At 47.8% G+C, this 19,804-nt stretch overlaps 1 protein-coding gene across 2 annotated transcripts in view; it reads left to right on the top strand.

Moving 5' to 3' along the window:
• Positions 1-8,711: 8,711 nt before the first annotated feature.
• The window catches only part of TMEM255A (transmembrane protein 255A), a 49,186-nt gene continuing 38,093 nt past the window's right edge, over positions 8,712-19,804 (top strand). Inside the window, exons 1-2 of one of the 2 annotated variants that reach the window (XM_047716723.1) lie at positions 8,712-8,967; positions 15,637-15,779. In XM_047716723.1, coding sequence (XP_047572679.1) covers positions 8,910-8,967; positions 15,637-15,779 — 201 coding nt within the window. In that variant the 5' untranslated portion in view covers positions 8,712-8,909. The remainder of the gene's footprint in view (positions 8,968-15,636; positions 15,780-19,804) is intronic. The other variant, XM_047716724.1, reaches the window with a different exon arrangement.

Here is a 19,804-nt window from a genome sequence, read left to right on the forward strand (position 1 = left end):
TCGTATTAGCCCCATTTTGCAGACGTCAAAATGGACGCTCTGAGAGATTGAAGTGGTCCAAGGCCAAGGACTAGAAAACGATCTCCTGATGCCAAGCCTTCAGCACTGTCATGCTAACACAAATGAATCCTGGCAACTGAGAATTCTAAAAAAAAAAGAGATGGGCTTTGGTGGGGGTGCAGACAATGATCAGATCACCCCCAAATAGGGGGGCAAAAAAAAGCCTTTTACATAGCCAGAAGGCATGGCGGAGACGGTCAGCACCTGGGTAAGAGGAGGCAGATGGGGGGGAGAGCGGGGGAGAGGGGGGTAGGAGGGGGGTGGCAAGAGGGGGAGGCAAGCAGCCTGATCTCCTACCATGTGGGTGTTGGCATTTGTGCTCCCCTATTCCTTTCCCTCAAGCCAGTAGGTAGGCAAATAAGGTGCCTCGCTCTCTAGCTGGGCTTTTCTGCCAGAAGTCGTGGAGAGAGACTGGAAGTGAACAGAGGGAAGGTCACATATTTTGGTCCCTGGGCTGGGCTGCCCTGGGTGATGGTGCCGGGTCCGCCCACTCTCCAGCCGGTGTGCATCCAAGTGCAGGGCGTCAGTACTAAGATAGAGCGTTGTAACCCTGCATCAGTAATGTAAGACTGCACGGGGTCCTCAGCGCGGAACGTCGCTTAAAATGCAGAGGGTAGCAGACTGCAACTTAATTGGCAAGGATGCCTTGGACCATTCGGGACGCTACAGAACATTTGGCATAGCCATTAAAAACTGTTCTCCAGAGCCCAGGAAACTAATTGCAAATGGTTAGGTAATGCACAGCTGATGGAAAGAAGATTTCCCCTTAAATTGATTCCATGGTATATGTACAGGGATATTTACTGCAGTACTGCTTGTAACTATGAAAAACTGGAACTAAATTAAATGTCCAACCACGGGGGGTTGGTTAAATAAGTCTGAGACTTTCACACGGTGGAATGTTAGGTAGCTGCTGGGGAAAAAAAGTGAGGTACATCTATACAAACTGACATGGAAATCTGCCCATGAAACAGAATTGGGTTTGTTTGTTTGTTTGTTTGTTTGTTTTTTAAAGTAAGTTGCAGCGGGGCACCTGGGTGGCTCAGTGGGTTAAGCCTCTGCCTTCGGCTCAGGTCATGATCCCAGGGTCCTGGGATAGAGCCCCGCATCGGGGCTCTCTGCTCAGCAGGGAGCCTGCTTCCCTTCCTCTCTCTCTGCCTGCCTCTCTGCCTACTTGTGATCTCTCTCTGTCAAATAAATAAATAAAAATCTTTAAAAAAAAAAAGTAAGTTGCAGCATAAGAGTTACGGTTTGGCTTTATTCTTATTCAATACCTACGCGTGTAAATGTGTGTGTGTGTGTGTGTGTGTGTGCATGTGCACACCTGTATATGCATAGGAAAAATGGAAAAGTCTGGGCAAATACACACCAGACTTTGAACAGAGGTTGCCTCTTAAAAGTGAGATGGGGAAGGGAAAGACTTTCCCCCTGTAGTTTATACACTTCTGGGCTGTTCGGCATGGAGGTGTCGGCTGTTTCCTCAAGGAAAGCAGGCTTTTTTGGACAACCCCTCCTCGTTATAGCGCGTCTCTGGGCTCCTGGGCAGAGCCGAGGGCCAGGTCTGGAGTGAGGGGCATTTCATCTTCAAGGGAACTTCTGACGGTTCCAACTGAACTGCAAAGCTGTGTTTCTTCTGAGCAGTCGGACGCTAAAATGCAACCTTACCAAAGGCGCCCTCGCTAATAAACAAAGCTGCTCCTTTTCTCCCTCTCTCTGTTCTGCCTTTGCCTCAAATTCCATCCAACCATCCCAACCCAGGCAGAGTTCCTTTTATCTTCCCAGACAGGTCAGTCTCTCAGAAAAGCTCTTCCTTTCAGGCAATCCGCAGAGTAGACAGCCCCCTACCGGCGTAACTTCAGGGGCATAGAAAGAGCTGGACCAGAAAAAGTACTTGCCCCCTGCCAGCACCAACAAGCCTTAATAATCACGTGATGAAAGAGAAATACAAATTTCTTTGAAAGAGGTGACAGGTATTGTCTGAAACTTGCACATTGTCTGAAACTTGCACTCGGGCAAAGACGACTGAAAGCAGAGCCGTGTGTTTGTGTGTCTGTCTGTCTGTGTGAGACAGAGAGAGAGAGACACAGAGAGAGGGAACCAAAGCAGGTGGGTCCTGAGCAGCCCCAAGCCCATACTGCAGGGAGGACAGAGTGCAATTTATGAAACATTCACAGGTCTATTTAATTTGTTCGTAAACTGGAATTTGCAGGGTTTGGGGGGGGGGCTCATGTTAATAATACATGCTCACCGAACATATTTGGAAAACACAGAAAAGTATAAAAAAGAAGGTAGTCATCTATAATTCCACTCCCCAGAGTTAACTATAGTAAATATCTTCATGACTTTCCTTCTGGTCACTTTTCTCTGCATATATATGCAATCTTAAACAAAATTGAGTTCAAAATATACAACCCACTTTTTCACTCATTACTGGGGATATTTCTATGCCCTTAATACTTGAAAACACAATGTTAATAGCTATATAACATATGCACCATATGGCTGTGTTATCTGGTTAATCATATCCCTAACTTGGGGCATTTCAGGGTTTTTTTTTTTTTTCCAATTTTTTTCCTTATTATAAAGAACATTGCCATGGACATTCTTGCATATAAATCTCAGTTCAGACTTCTCTTTCCTTAGTGCAGATTCCCAGAAGTGGAATTACTGGGTCACGGAGTGTAAACATTTTTAAAGGCTCTGTGGGGCAGTTTGAACTGGGAGCAGATCTATTGATTCCCAGAAACTACTGAACACAAAAATCCTCTCCAGTTCAAACCTGAACCAAGCAGTTGGATGCACCCCTCCCCAACCCTGCCTGTGACAATGCCACATCTAATTAGATGTTTAATGGATATTTTTTGATGGGGATACAGGGAAAGGATGTACTCAGCTCTGTAATTAATTAGAGGAAGGAAACACGGCAGTTACAGCTCAACTGAACGCTATTCCGCCGTCCCCAGCAACCGCCATTTCTAGCAGGTAAACCAGAACATCCAAACTGTGAGACCCACCGACTGATCCTCCAACCCAGTCCCGTGGCCTTAAGGCCACTCACTCTCATCCCCTGACCTTTTCCCCCTGATTAAAAAGTAATATGCGTGGTGAATTTTTCTGTATGGATTTTCCTTCAATAAATAGTTTACTGTATAAAATATGGCAATGATGTTTACCCACTGACCAGTCTCGCTCTAACCTTAACATTCGGTGACTATTAACCTCTGTTAAATTTATTCGAAAATTCACAAAAGCATTATTTAGCCTTTTCGAATATCAAGATTTCCCTAGAGTATTCATTGATGCATGCGTTATTGTTCTCTGTTGCTGGTTTATGCCTTCAAATTAGGGAAGTGTGAAATTCTGTGAAAAAAACAGACTTTGATCTTAAAAAGAAACCCTCCCTTTGGTAGTAAGAAACAGATGTTTTTCTGAACTTTCCTATCAAGAATACACTGGAAGCATGTACACCTCTCGTATTTGGACATTTTGTTAATTTTCCAAGCAATGTGCTTTGAAATCACAACCATTTTTTTTTAAGATTTTATTTATTTATTTGACAGAGAGAGACACAGTGAGAGCAGGAACACAAGCGGGGGGGAATGGGAGGGAGAAACAGACTTCCCACTGAGCAGGGAACCCGAGGCGGGACTCGATCCTAGGACCCTGGGATCATGACCTGAGCCCAAGGTAGGCACTTAACCCACTGAGCCACCCAGGCGCCCACAACCATTTCTTTATATTCATCTTCATAGACTTCTCGCGATGCTCTTCATCACACATTAGTGATCAGATCCGAGTTGTAATTTCCATTCCTCGCTCATAAGAGCTAAGTAGTTATTGTAACATAAATTGAAGAGAGTTTTGTTGTGCAAGCATCACTACTGTTGGGTTTGATGGACCGAAGATGGATGCAGTGTATTTGAGCGCTATTAAATGGAACTTATAACACTTAACAAAAAAATATTTTCTTTTATTATTGAAAAGTTTGCTTTTAAAAATGGAGTATTTCATTCTCAAAACAAACCGACCAAGGCATGCGTGAAGAGAAAAAATCAGGGAAAATGCATTTCAGCCCCTAAATTGTTATCTCTGGAGAGTAGAATTGAGGGGAATAGGGTAATTTGCTGCTTCATGTGCCTCTGCAGGTTGGAGAATTTTTACAGTGTCATGTTTTAATCCAGGAAGCAGAAAAAAAGCAACAATGATTTAAAGTTCCCTGTATTCAGCATGTATTTAAGTCCCTACTACGGACTGGGCATGACTAAGTGACCGTTACAGAAATTTTGAAAGCTACGGAAAAAGAAGACTTTGGGGTGTGTGCTACACAGCAAAGTTATGAACACAACAGTGAAAACAACTAAGCAGTTGGAGGTTTCTAAGGTTCTTGCGGAGGGTGACACTGTGTTTTCTCCCTACTGGGACTGCTTTCAGCCTCTGCCTCCTAGACCTGTGGTTCCCACCCAATGCCCCGGGCCGCTGAGCTCCCACTGAGCTTCCAGGCCCACCCCTCCCATTGCTGGCTGTAACCAGGTGTGTTTTAAGTGCACAAATATCTCCTGTGCAAGGCAAAGCCAAAGCCAAAGCCAAGAAACTGTGGGGATCCACACACGTGCTGGACATGCTGAGGGTGGGAAGACCCTTTGCTACAAAATACTTTGGAGGACAGTTTGGCAATATGGATGAAAAGCCTTAAAAACATTCAGCGCCTGGGTGGCTCAGTGGGTTGGGCCACTGCCTTCGGCTTAGATCATGATCTCAGGGTCCTGGGATGGAGACTGCTTCTCCCACTGCCCCTCCGCCTGCTCATGCTCTCTCTCAAATAAATAAGTAAATAATAAATTGTAAATGAGCAGCTGACAAGTGGAACCAGTTGAGCCTCGAGGGTGAAATCACAATTCCGCTGTTTGCGGCACAGGCGCTGGGGACCAGGCATTGACCTAAAGTACAACTTCAACCTCAATTAGGGATGTTTGGACTCTTTGAGGTTCTAAAGGATTCTGAGGCTCCCTTCTATTCTTACTCGACTCAAGCCTACGAGCACAAAGGTGAATGGTGATAACCAGAGTGGACGGACGATGGCTGGGATGTTTCCAGGCATGTGCGTGCGTGCTTTTGGGAATACTTGTGTGGCCACCATTCCAAACACGCATGAACGCCCTGACGTGCACGTATCCATGTGCACAGGACTCCTCCAGCCCACATCTCTCAAATTTGGAATCAGGAAGGCTATACAGTGGTTTGGTCAAATTGATCTTCAAAATAAGGCAGTGACGGAGCGCTACAGCTACACCCAGGGTGAATGTGTGAGAAACAGAGCGCCCTCTGGCATTTTTCTAGTGGTCCAAAGGCTTCCAGGGAATGCTCTCATCATCGGTTTGAAGAAGATGGAGAGAAGCAGGCGCATTTCCTCGTGCTATAAAACAGTTTGCAACCTAGGGCAACATCATATGCTTGATTAAGCTTGCAATGAAAAGGATTTATTTTAAGCCATTTTAATAATTTCTTCTTTATCAGAAGCTAACCAAGCAGTTTTAATAGTAGCCTTGCTGGCATGAAAGACCTGTTCCTTCATCTAGGTGGCTCTCCTATTGGTAAATTTTACTATGAGCCTATTACCGTATAAAATCTACATGCGTTCTGACTATGAAAAAAAATCTATGGAAAAAAAAATCAGGGTGGAGCCCATGAAAAAAATTACCTCTTGTTTTCTAATTGTCCAGATCATTCAGAGTAAAATAACTTTTTTTTTTTTTTTTTTTTTTTTTTTTTTTTTTTTTGAGGAAAGGGCGTCTTTGTACCAGGCTTGGTTGAAATGTGGGTTGCGGTTTTTTTTTTTTTTCCTCCTTTTCTTTTCCAAGCTCCCATTCTAGTCCCTCCCCTTATCCCAGATCCTCTGTCCAAATAAGCACACCATCTCTGGAGAGAGGACTACCACTACTCACTGAGCGGCTGCAGCTGCCGCTACAGTCACTGCTCCTGGTCTCAAAGTCATTTTTAACTTGACTGAGAGCCTGCTGTGTTCCAAGTCCCATAAGGTACCCCAAGAGACAGGATGAAGGAAATATAAGTAGGCAGTTCTTCTAAATAGTCAGCTCCTCTCATACTTTTTAAAATACCTTTTAATTTTCATGCAGGATTTGGGAATACAGATGTTGCATAAAACAAGCCCCCCCCCCCCCTTAAGGGTACCTCACTCGTTTATGGCTTTGATTATAAAGGTCAAATTACATGGGCCCTCTGTGTCATTTAATGGGCAGTGTGCTAAAGTTGGAAAGGCCTCTGTCCACCGACACCAGCACAGTAACAAGTTTCTATTTGGCTTCTTCAGGGATCTCTAGCTCTCTGGTTGCTGGAGGGGAGCCCAAATCTCCAAAGAATGTGGAAATCTGTCTTTCCCAGCCTGTGTAAACCCTCGTTTCTTTTTTCTTTTTCTTTTTTAAAGATGCATTTACTTGACAGAGAGACACACAGCAAGAGAGGGAACACAAGCAGGGGGAGTGGGAGAGGGAGAAGCAGACTTCCCGCTGAGCAGGGAGCCCCATGTGGGACTTGATCTCAGGACCCTGGGACCATGATCTGAGCTAAAGGCGGATGCTTAAGGACTGAGCCACCCAGGCGCCCCAAACCCTCGTTTCTTCAAGACTACTTCCACAGAAACAAAACCAGTTAGTTATATAGTACTCCTGAGAAATCAGCGCTGGTTGCTGGAGATCTTCACATTAGGTACATGAGATACTTAGCGTGAAGAGGGTGGGGAGAGATTAGTAAACAGGACTGAAGACAAACACGGCAAAAATATAAGTACAGGACTGCTGTCTGCTCTTGTGGGGCTTATGGAGATTAACACTCGAGCCAAGCATGCTTAAGACACACACGTGTACATCAGTGGGCATCCTGTCTCTATCTAAGACATATATCCCAGATTTCTAAACCACATCTACAGTGTAAGGCTGCTGATAATACCCTCAGGGGCCATTCAGCCGGGCCTCTGGGGGGCCCAAGTGTTTTACAAAGGGCTTCCTTTTAACCTTTTAACCTTCAGGAAGCATCTTTTCTTCCTTTGGAAGATGGGAAAGGGCAAGGGCTCTTGGTTCGTTTTGTGGATAAGGAAACAAAGCCTTCCAGTAGATCAGTGAGAGCTGGAAAGAACCTGAGTTCTCTTCCATCCCATTGACTCTCAGGAGAGTTTTGTACTTGATTTCTTTCTTTCTTTCTTTTTTCTGGGAAGACGCGTCCCCCCCCCCCCCCCCCCCCCCCGTCATCAGGGGAGGTGGTTGGAAAGAGACCTGGCAGTGAGGACCTGGGAGCTCTCACTGAAACAGAATGGATGCCTTCAAACAGGTAAATTCCGTGGGATGCGGGGCTCAGAGGGCTGAGTTGCCAGAGGGAACTGCCAGCCTGCTGTTACCCTCTTCCTCACCTTCTGCCTCATTCTGTTCTGCTGCTGTTTTGAGGACTCAAAGCCACTCTCTGGGCAGACAACATAGTGATTCCAGCTCAATATCCTAATAGGGCCTGGAAGGATCGGTTAGGAGGGGCTTTGCTGTCCTCCAAGTTCAAGGACAGTCCCCCTTCACCCTCAGTTTCCCTTAGCAATCCACAGTGGATACTGGCAGCCATGACTGTTTCACTTTTTCCAAAGCTACTGGCGTTTTCATCCTGTTGTCCCTCTTGGGGCTAGAGTGCCTTGAGTTTTCAATATGCCATATAATCTTCCTTTTCAGCTGCCATAGCAGCAAGAGCACTGAGCTGGGAGTCCAACAGATCTAGGATCAAATCCCACCTCTGCCACTTACGGGCTGAGTGGCTACAGGAAAATTTCGTGTCTTCTCTGCGATTCAGTCTCTTCATCTGTAAAATGGGATTATGGATACTTCCTCTTCCTGTCTTGCATGGCTGCTGCGATGAGAAAATGAGACCCCTGACCTAAAAGCATCTTGACCAAAGCACAGACTGGAATGGTGCTGATGCAAAGTCGTATTTGCTTTAGCTGAATCTCCTTCTAGCTCTTAGGGGGCTGTTGGTTCTAGAATTCTCAGATCTGGTGAATAAGGCTGTGTTCCCTCTCTCCATCTCTGCATAATTTTATACACTCTGGTCACATCCCTTCCCAGCCTTCATCTTTCTAGACTAAAGAGTCTGCGTTTGTTTAATCTATCTTCATATGGCAGCCCCCTCTCCCCTCCCCCACCCCCTTGATTATAGAGTGGCCCTTCTCTGGATCATCTCCAGCTCCATTATGTCATTCTGGAAGCACTAAGACCAAACCTGCACAAATGTGTGTGTGTGTGTGCGCCCCTGCGCGTGCGCTCATTCGTGTGTGTGTGTGTGTGTGTGTGTGTGTGTGTGTGTGTGTGTATTCATCAGCTCTGAACCTCTGACTCTGCCCCCTACCCAATTATAAATCCTAGAACAGGACGTTTGCCCAAGACCCTCTCTCCAAACTACAGAGAAGGCCGATTGGCCCCAGGCTGTAGCCTCCCCCTCTTTCTCTGCGCAGCCCTGAGCCCCAAGGGGCTAAAACGGCTCCCTGTCTGGCTTGGGAGGCTGGGAGGTGGATAACTAGGATGGGGGGGCCAAGGGGGGAGGGAGGGGGGGTCTTGCGCAAGCGCACGCCGCTGCTATGCTGCTGCCTCCCGGAGCAGAGGGAGGCAGAAGAGGAGGGAGGGAGAAGAGGGGAAGGGAGGGGGAGGCGGCACTTGGGCTGCAGCTCGCAACCAGAGGCAGTCTCTCTCAGCTCTCGGAGGGACGGGGAGCGGCAGCCGCGGAGTAGGATGCTCTGCGGGGCGCCCTGAGCCGGGGGCGCGTGAAGCAGATTCGGGGGCCGGGGCCACAGGGCAGCTTTCACCATGCATCAGTCCCTGACTCAGCAGCGGTCCAGCGACATGTCCCTGCCCGATTCCATGGGTAAGTCCAGCCGCCCTTCCTAGGGGCGGCGGCAGCTAGGGGTGAGTGCACTGCCTTCTGGACTAAGAGCGCCGGGCCGCCCCGGGAGCCGGGAAGCGGGGCTAGGTAGGGGTCCGCGCACCCCAGCGTCTGGGTCGCCGACCAGAGCCCCAGGGGAGCGGCCCGGCGGGGGGCGGGGGCGACGCGCGGAGATGCGAGCGCCAAGCTTGCGTCGGAGTATCCCTGCCCCGGAGTGCGGGTGTGTGCGTGTTTGTGTGCGCCTGCCGACAGACTTGCAGCCAGTGGTAAATTCCAGCTGTCTGGGGATCAAAACACTTCCCTGCAACCTGCGCCTTCGCTTTCCATCCGACGCTCCCTCTTTGCAAAGTCCCCGTCACTTCTAAGAGCTCACGACTAACGACATTAGGAGAAGCAAAGTCCTTGCCCCCTTCCAATTCTGTCGAAGGTGCCCAGAAATTCAGAGCTGCAGTGGTGGGGGGGGCGGACTTGCACCTCGCTGAAGGGGGGGGGGGTTTGCGCAACCCTGGGGGATGGGCGGGGGGGAGAAGAAAGGAGGGGGGCTGGCGGGAGGGGAATTCCTAAGGAATCACTCAAGACAGCCCAGCCCTGCCATCTGCAGCAGCAGGATCAACATTCCTTGAATTTGATTCCTATTCTGCTCCAAATGCACGGAATAAAAATGCGTGAGTGTGGAAAAAAAAAGGGGGGGGGGGACGAGTGAGAGCACGAGAAAGAAAGAGCCAGAGCGAGCCCGCGCATCTTCTGAAGTCGCGCTTTCTCTCTCGGGGTGGAATGGAGGGGGAGGGGGGACCCACTAGCCTGATTTGGTTCAACACTTTTCCTCATCACATCTGGGGACAGCTACCTCTAGGCATCAACTTGGCTGCCCCTCGAAGCTGCTTTTTGGTAGTTAGAAACAAAACACAAACCCAGTCCCCCTCAGCTGTTAGGCACCTTCCCAAACCCTATGATTTCACTGGGCGGAGAAATTAATTTGGAGCCCGGGAGAGCGGGAGGGGATTGTCAAACCATGATCCCACCTAATCTTAAAATTCGCCTCGGATACACTCTAACCAAATCGAATTATCTCTTGCCAACATACTTTACATTCTGCAAATTTCCTCCGTTCAGAATTCCTGCTATCCAATCTGCTTAGGTCTCCGATGAATTTGCGGGAACATCTCAAGAGGGGGGGGCGGGAGGAAGGTTGAACCCCCCTATGTGAGCTCCCTATTGCCTGCGTAAGACTGGGTCTCAACAGAATTCGTTCACCGGAGGGGCCCCAGAAAGTGTCATCTCCTCGATGGTGGGAAGATCCGTATATTCAATGCTTTTGCATATTCAGCATAAGAATTTGTTTGTTTGTTTTATTTTTAAGGTCTAGTTATTTGCAACGTGGTCCAAATGAGGCCAAGGACTTGGGTCCGAATCCAGAACCCAGCAGTACCAGATTCCCTCCAGCTGTCTAACACAAGCGCGCAGGCACACACACACAAACACGCACACACACACACACACGCGCGCGCACACACACACACAAACACACACGCACGCGCGCGCACACGGGAACACGGAATGCACTCCTCACCTTGGCCAGCTGTGGCGCCAGCGCAGCCCCTGGCTCCCCGACGCCAGACTGTGGCGCCAGGGAGGGTTGGGGGGGAGAGTTGCGAGGGTCCGCAGCGCGCAATCCCGCCGCGGGCCACAACCACCTGCAAAGCGGGCCTCCCGCGCCGCGCCGTCTGCCTGTAGGGGAGCGGGCCGGGTAGGGGTCCAGGGCTTTAAATGTTGCTGCTTGACACACGGCTCTGTGGGTTGTGGAGCAAGACGAAGAGAGTTCTTTCTTGGGTTCCTAGGGGCCCTGGGCCAGTCTTGCGTTTCTCGAAAGGTCTGCGCAACAAGAAGCTGAGTGGGCTTCGCCCAGCCCAGACTCGATACTGCGGGAGGAGGATCACAGAGCCCTTACAGACGCGCGAGCCTGCTCCACGCCTCCCACTTTGTAAAGTCCGCACACCGAGGGCACTAGCAAATTCCTGAGTCGAGTGGTAACCCTGGGTTTCCACAGTTTGGACAGGGGACTCTCCCCGGAGTTCCCTGGCTCGGGGCCCGCACAACCCAGGCCTGAATCAGCGTCTAGGCTGTTTAGGAGCGACTCCCACTTAGCTCTGGCAACGCCACCTTCCCTTGCATGGCGGGGGAGGAGAAGTGGAGGTGGGGGTTAGCGTTTCAGACCCCCAAGGGACAGCATTTCTGAGGGGATTCCCCCTACAGGCAAGACACAACCGCAGCCCAAACAATAACATTTAAAACACACAGACACACTCTGCACCAAGGTGCCTGCACGCTACGTTTGCTGGCTGCCTGGGGATGAGCAGTTAGTACAAGGCTGGGAACAGAGGGGGCACTTGGCAATATGAAGATGGTCATTTGAACAGCGCCCCTACATCCCCCTCCCAGCAACCCCCGTCTCCCTTTTTTCAACACTGCCCGCAGGCTCTGAGGCACCTCTACTACAGCGGGGCCCTCCTTCCCTCGCGATAACAATTCGCCAGCGGCCTTGGACGCCTCTGGTTAAAGAACTGCAAAAGGGGGAGGGGCGGGGGCGCTGCGGGATATCAGCGCCTTTAAGGAAATGTTTGGGAGATTGGCAGAGTCTTGAGGCTCTTGTGTGGGCAGCCACCTGTTTCCGGCTGCTTGAGGCTGGGACTTCCCAGGACCCTCCTTGTGTGGCAAAGCTGACTCAGGTAAGCAAAGCCTAATTGGTTCAAAAGACGAGCCCCCCAAGTTAGCCAGTCATCAACAACATAGTGTACAGGACAGGCTACTGGGCCCTTGTCCTGGCTGCACTCTGATAGCCAGTACACCCTATAATCAAGGGGGTAATCAAGAACATGCACAAGGTAAAACATGAGTAAGCAGAGACAATCATCCCACCTTCTGGCAGCCTACACCTTCCTTCCTGTCAGCTACATCATCCTGGAGCTGGATTTATCATATGGGCTGTGTACCAGACCCACAATTACAACGGTGACTGTAGCAGTTACAGTTAACATGTGTACTGAGCAAAGTATATAGGGACTCTGGAACATGAAATAAGGAGCGATTAGAATACAGTAGGCTTGGGAAGAAAAACTTTTGGAGGAGGTGAGTTTTGAGCAGGTTTTAGAGGAAGGGAGGGACTCACATTCAAAGACTGCAGTGCGGGTGGGGGCTCAGACCAAGGGGGGGACCAGGCTGTATCTGGAAGGGTGGAGACAGCAAATAATTGGGTGCTTCTAGAGCGTCACGGGGAATCTGGGGTGGGGGTGGGGCACTGCAGAGAGGGAGGGCTGCAGTAGCTCTGCAGGGAGGCTGCTGGGGGCGGAGGGGGGCAGGCGATGCCAGTGACGGGGATTTCAGACTCTCCCACTGCTGTTGGTTGCAGGGGTGGCTGTTGTCCTTTAAACAGAAATGTCCTGGGCACCAAGTAGGCCGGCCAGTGAGAGACACTGGGGGTGTGTGGTACCAGGTGACCAGAAGCCTTTTAGTTCTGGGGACCCTGTCAGGTGTGCCCTATTTTAAAAAATCATTTCTACGAACACAGCTTATATTTATTCATACAATCCTCCCGTCTTTTTGATTAGAAGGGAAACGATTCTGATATGTTGCCTCTTGTTTATTCAACAAGTATTGACTGCTCGCTCGCTAGGTATCAAACACTGCGATAGGCACCATTTTCAAGTACCCCCAGCTTTGTTTAAGCACCTTACGGTATCGGCCAGAGGTTTTTGGTGGGTTGACTAACTAGACAAAATCAGAGTCAGATGTTCCTGTGTTCACGGGAACATCTAAGGCAGGCCCCAAATTGTACCCTAATAAGAATAGGGCTCCCTTCTAAAACGAAACAACCACCAGGAAAATGTCCTAAACAGACACAATGAGCTACCTTCTAGAAGCCTGAACCACACATTCGGAGAACAGGTGTGTCTTGTTCTAAGTAGATGTGACTTTTAAGTCGAATTGACACTAAAGGTAAATGGAGAGGTGATTCTTCACTTTTTAAAAGCATTCGGCCCCCTCTCCAGGGTTCCTTATGATGGTCAACTCCCCAGGCGCCACTAGAAATAATTTTATCTTACACAATTATACTCCTTCTAGTGACTTGGTGGAGGGTGTGAAGGAGACAGGGAAAAGCTGTTCAACCTAGCGATAAGAGAGTTTTCTTAGGAATTTTCAAAGCAAATCCTATCCGGAGGCAAGGCCCCTGTCAATCTGTAGGATCTTTGCCCGAGTTTCTCAACTGACTGGATTTTCAATTCAGGTTCTAAAGCAGGGGGGAAAAAATAGATTTTCAAATGACACCATGTGGTTTGCTGAGTCACTTTTCTGACCTGACTCCTGTGCTTTTAAGAGCTAGAGTGATATTTACAAAGGAGACCCAAGAGCTGTGAATAGGATTTAAAGCCACTTGGCAGGGAACGAGCAGGCGAGTGATACTGAAAAAAATTAGAAAGACCATACACACGCACCCCCCCCCCCCGCCCCGCGCAGCCGTTTAGTCTCTAAAGTTGTGTGTTTTCCGTGTGAGGTGTTGAGACAGTTTCTGTGTCACAGAGATACCCTTGTTGTCTCCAGATGTTCCCTCGCTGTCTTTTGTTCATTTGAGGCAGGGGAGCACTAAGATGGGGTGAGAGACAGAGGAGAAGGCAGGTGGAATTGGGAGGCGATGTTGATAGGTTTAGGTTAGAGCCCCTCTGCGAAACCAACTCACAGATTCACCGAGAAGCACCCATCATCAAACAGACTTGGGGACCCTGGTTTAGACATTCATTTATGGCCCCTCGAGATGCCAACAAAGGATAACTAAGCTTCAGGTGAACAGGAAATAAATCTTGGGCCCCCCTTCCCCTGCCCCACCCCTCCAGACCCCCTCTCCCAACCCTGCTCCCAGCGTTTCCACCAATCAGCTTGCCATTTGCATTCCAAACAGCCATCTTTCACCAAGGGCCCTGATGTCACAGGTGTCACTAGTGGTCCTTTATGCTCTTCCCCGTGGAGGCTGGACTCAGGCCCCACTGGAGAGGAGCCTCATCTCCCATCTCTCCCCACCTCTGCTCCCAGGTCGAGGTCTGGCTCTTTATAGTCTGTGGGTGCCTATAACGGCTCTTCTACATTTCAATGTGAAATAGTCTCAGAACGGGATCGCATTAGAAATGACCCTGATGAGTCATGTCCCTCACTTTCCAGGCTGACGTCAGGGGAGACTGCCAGCCCCTCCCACCTCCCTTGGAGCCCTCGGCGGGGCCCGCACTGGGGAAGACAAGATGGATGGTGGCTCGAACCCAGGGTTGGCACTCCTGGCACTCTGCATCCACACCAGGAGGGCAGAGCGGCTGTGGGCTGCGCGGGCCGGCCACAGCCCTTCCCTCCCCCACCTGGCCTGGGTCTCGCTCTCTGTCTCGCCTCCCTCCCCCTTCCTTCATCCCCTCTCCCCTCCCTCCCAGTGGTGCAGTCTGGGCGGCTTCAAAGGCAGCTGCTGCCTTGAGGCTGCAGTGAGGCCTTTCAGAATGACGAGGTCCTGGGAGCAGATTCTAGTGGCCTCTTTAGGCCCATAAATGCCACTCAAGCTGCCTGGGTGGGCGACCCCATCATAAGGCTCCCCGCTGCTTCATCCTTCTCGCTAGAGAACTGGACTCTCCCACCACCAACCCCCCCTCCGCCCCTCTTTGCTTCTGTTTACAGAACTCCTAGGTGGGAACTCATGCCTAGTACTTCCCGCTGAGAGTCCCTTCCCCAAGCCACAAAAATGCAGGCAGAGTGTGGGGTGGTGCTCCATTCCTTTTTTTTTTTTAATTAAATTCAAAAGTGAGTCTAGATACCATTTTTCTATCTGACTTAATAAGCCTGTTTTCAAAAAATATATATTGGTTTGCGCTATCGTGTCTGATAAGCACTGAGTGGAACGGGTTTCTTGTCATTTATATTTATGTCACCCTCACATAAGCCTAAATGTGTATAAGTTATAATCTTCCCCATCTACCTCCCCTGATACATATCTTTGTGGACTAATGGCCTCCAAACACTTACTTTATTACACACATTTATTATGTGACAGATCTTGCCAACACACCATTTGAAAGTTTATACATGAGGTGGCAAATGTCAGAAATAAATGAAAAAAAAAAATCCCAGTACCTGGCTTGGTTGTGATATTTACACTGAAAATGAAATTTCCTATCTCCAGCTTATGAAAAAACCCTTCTTGGTCGCATATTGGCTTTAAGATATTTTCATTTAATATCTCCACACGCACACTTCCCATTTATCACACACCTCATAATTTAGCCTAAAAAAAACCACTCTACTAAGTAGGTATGACACATCTTTTACAGAATGCCGAAAGCCCCCAAATTTGTTTTTGGTTCATTTCTATGTAACTGGTAAGATTTCTTCTGTTGTTCATTTTCCAACTGGAAATATGAGTTTGTCTTTTTTTTTTTAATTGTAAACGTGGCACCTGACGATGGCAAAAAAACTGAAATGCCATCCCTTCCCAGTAATTCCTCTGCCCAGAGATAACCCCAGTGACCAGCTGAAGTAGGAAAGGGAGACCTTCCTAATGATTTTTCCTTTAAGTCCATTCCTTCTCTGGCCGAAATGAGCAATTTCAGCTTCTCTGTGTGCTTTCAGGAGCCTTCAATCGAAGGAAACGAAACTCCATCTACGTCACCGTGACCTTGCTCATTGTGTCCGTGTTAATTCTCACGGTGGGCCTTGCCGCCACCACCAGGACCCAGAATGTGACCGTCGGAGGTTATTACCCAGGAGTTATTGTAAGTATAAAAGGCATAGGTAGGTCTTGGTGGCTTTCTGGCTCGTCTTTCAGGTTCTACTCTGACGGTTTTCAATTCTGCTTGAGTTTCTAGTGTTTGCTCAGTTTTTCCTCCTTGAGTTTTCCCTATATGTGTTTAGAGAGGCAACTCTGGGCCCATTAAGAAGAGCACTAGACTGAGAATCAGAAGAATTGGGGCTCTGTCCAGAATAGTGGTGTGATCCCGGGCAAGGCACCTCATTCTTTAGGACCTTGGTTTTTCCAGTCTAGGAGAGGTTACTATCTAGCAGTGTTAACCTTAGTCTAAGGTCCTTTTCTCTTGGGGCATCTACTCTCCTATATATAATGGGGCTCCCCGGATCTTCCTGAAATCTGAGGACAGCTTGATGCTCTGTGACCGACAGCACTGATCTCCAAAGTACTCCTACACTGCTATAAGAAAAGATATGCGGAATATTTACTTCTAAAATGTATGTATTTATTCATTTGTAAGTTTTAGACATGTTCCTAAAACATACAAAAATGGAAATCCAAAGATTAGATTAAAAACAGTAATTTTTAATACCTTCATACTAACACTAAAATTTCAAAGAATGAACGTGAAAGATAGTGGCCATAAATCCTTACTTGAAATACCGCACTAGATGATTTTGAATATTTTGGGCCTACATATCAGATATGACTTAGATTATCACTGGCATTGGTTAAAGATTTTTTTGTTAATTTGAGTAGAGTTGACACACCGTCATGTTGCATTACTTTCAGGCGTACAGCGTAGTGATTCAACATTTCTAGACATTAGTCTGCTGCTCTCACCACAAGTGTCGCTGCCATCTGTCCCCGTATAAGGTGGCATCCTTGTTTTTTAACGTCAGTCCCACGATGTGGCTGACAAAAAGTTCATCCTGGGAGAAGTGTCAGCTCTGCCATTTTCTTGTGGCTCGCTTCTGCTTACATTATTAGAGTCATCTTAGCAGGAGCCTTTCCAAAGCACTTGCCCATTTTGTAGGGACTGGTTTAGTTAAAACTAGATCACACAGTCCGAGTACACATTAAATGCTCCGCCGTCAACAACAACTGGTCGCCTCTAGGATCTTGCTTTCCTCCTGGCAAGGCAGCCCACCTTGGCATCTCACAAGGCCGGGGTGGGGGGGGGGCGCCAGTGACAGTCTGTTTCTTGAAAATTTGCAAGGCTTAATTTCTTTTTTTACCATTTTAGATAAACAATAAATGGGAAACGAGAGTTCAGGTAGTTTCTTCCATAGATCAGTGGACTGCTTTACCCATCCATCTCCGGGGTGCACACAATCCGCTCTGGAAACCCCTGGACTCTTAATATACAAAAACCTCATTTTATGCCAGCTCTTCGTGTTGTGTACTTTAAACATAGACACTTTCATTTGCCATTTACACCTCAATAAATCTGGGGAAAAGAAAAGAAAAACAAAAACAAACACGAACCTCGTTCAGATCGGCACATACTGCCTGTTGAACCTGAAAGCCTAACTCTAGAGGTTGGGTCGTATTTCACTATCAATCGTATGACTTCCCAATTATAATTTGCAATTAATCGTAGAGAGCGGGAAGGAAGTTTAGGACAATTTTTTTTTTTTAAAGTACAGCAAAGAGGTCAGATGTATTTGTGTTGTTGTTTTTTTTTCTTTTTTTCTTTTCTTTTCCTTTTTATTTTTTTGGAGAGGTGGGGTTGGAGAGGGAAGTCAAGGGAGAGGAAAGGATTAAAGATGGATGCCTTTGACAAGCCCGCACTATGAGTGACCAAGCCTGACGCAGGTTGCCTAGGCCACGGGTTCCACAGTCAGCCTCCTCAATAGCCCAGGTTAGCCAGACTCGGGCTGTGCCTCCCACCTCCCAGGAGCTGAAGGCTGCCCGGTAAGTTCCTTCCCCACTCTTGGCCCTTGGGCCGGCAGGGCTTCCCCCCCCCCCCCCCCCCCCCCCCCCGCCCCGGCCAACGGCAGGTGTCCCGCAGACACCATTCAGTGCCCTCTGTTAAACATGTGATATGAGAACTCACCCAGTCCACTTCCTGTGGTGAGGCAAGAAAGCCAGTTGTCAGCAGAATTGGGTTTTATTTTTAAACACAAGCAGGGGGGTGGGCGGTGAGGAGGAAAGGGGAGGTAAGATTGCACTTTGGTGGCTTGGAAAGGCAATTTATATAGGGTCTATATGACTGTGTGCCTCAGGTAGCTGCGCTTTGTAGAATATTTCTGATGGAGGAGCAAATGCTCAGGCCAGGATTCAGACTCTCCATGGGTGAGGAAAAGGTGCTTTCTGTGTCGTTTAAGAGTAGGAACTCCTACTCTAGAATGGTGACTGTGAACCTTCTTTGTAGCATATGGGCCCGTGGGTGGCTAGGTTAGAGTACATTAACAAAGGAAGGAGGACAAGTGATTGTTGTGATTGTTGTTATTCGGGTACCTGATGTTCAGCTAGCCAGGAAGTTGAAGCAGTGGTGTGTGTGTGTGTGTGTGTGTGTGTGTGTGTGTGTTTCACTAAAAGCTAACATAGAAATGTTAAGAGGAGAACCATCCCTAAAGGACAGTGTGCCCCCACAGTTTAACCTTTAAAAAAGGTGCTCTCGGAGTTCCTGTAGATTGTTTCTTTTAAAATGGGTTTTAATTATCGAAAATGAATGGGGAAGATTGCAGATTGAAAAACGGAAAAATGCATTTGAGGTCAGATCCCGTGGTAACAAATACAGTAACGACCCAGGCCTGAGAAATGAAGATTTATCTGGAAATGGAGTGCTCTCACTAATCGAATCTTTTGGTTATCAGAGAGGTAGGTACTATATAAACTCTAAGCCAATGGTTTCCCCACCTTGGTGTGTATAAGAATGAGCAGGGGAAGCTGGGGAAAATGGAGACCTCAGCTCCCTGCCCCACAGAGAATCTGATCCAGCAGGTTCAGGTAGGGGCGGGGAACCTGAATTTCCTTTTGATGAGCTAACTTTTGATTGAGAAAGTAATACACATTGAGTCTGCATTTTAATAAATAGCCCCAGGAGAACCTAATTCGAGTCAACCAGCAACAACCGGGAGAACTAAAACCTAAGAACTAAAATATGCTCGGCCATAAAACCCGAATGAACGTAGTAGAGCATTTTAAGATTGGTCACTTGGAATATAAATGATTCTTGTATAGAAATGTGAAAAATATCAGGCTACTTGGAACTCTGCTGTTTTGGGGTTAACTAAAAAAAAACAAAAAACAAAAAACCCACCACAGAATCATCCTAAACTTCCTTTCTGCTCTCTCCAATTAATTTGCTGGTTAAATGTGTTAACAGTACGCAAGAATTTTAAATTTTTGAAACAGACAAATCAGGGAGCTGTTATTAGATTAAAAGAAGAGTTACCTCACATACAACCCATTTAAATATTGAGATCTCAGGCATTTTAAAATGTAATTATATTTGCACAGCTTAAACTCAGGTGAAACTTTTCTAGGGCTTATGTATTTTGCCAAGCAAGATGCCTTTGTACAGTGAGGTGAGTTATAATCGAGCCTAAGCCACTCTCTGAGCTAGAATGTGGTACCATCATCCTAAGACATACGTACACACATGCATCTTTAAAGACGTGCTGATCTGTACAAGCTGAACTTTGCGATTTTTTAAAAAACGAAAACCGATAAAGACAAACTGGCTTATGGTTTTTACTGTCCTCGAATGTTCGAGACGTATTCCATTCCTGCAGAGTCTTCCGTGAGCTTTCTGCAGCGGAGGCCTAAAAAAACAGGGGGCTCGGTTGTTGTTGTATAAAGCTGAAAAGGGCCAGAGGGAGAGAGCCTGCTCCTTCTCTGTAACGCTTTAACCTTAGATCCAGGAGAATGAGGCCTTGAAATGTGTTTCCCCAGCAACCCACAAGATGGGGTTGGCCACCTGATTAGCGTGGAAATCCTTTCATTCTTGTACCCTCTCTCCAGCTGTTGTACGTACTGTTAAGGCCCATACCAGCCTGGGGTTCCTTTCAGGAAAAAATAAAATAAAAAATAATAAGAGTTTCA

This window comes from Lutra lutra, chromosome X (genome assembly GCF_902655055.1).
Source record: "Lutra lutra chromosome X, mLutLut1.2, whole genome shotgun sequence".
NCBI lineage: Eukaryota > Metazoa > Chordata > Mammalia > Carnivora > Mustelidae > Lutra > Lutra lutra.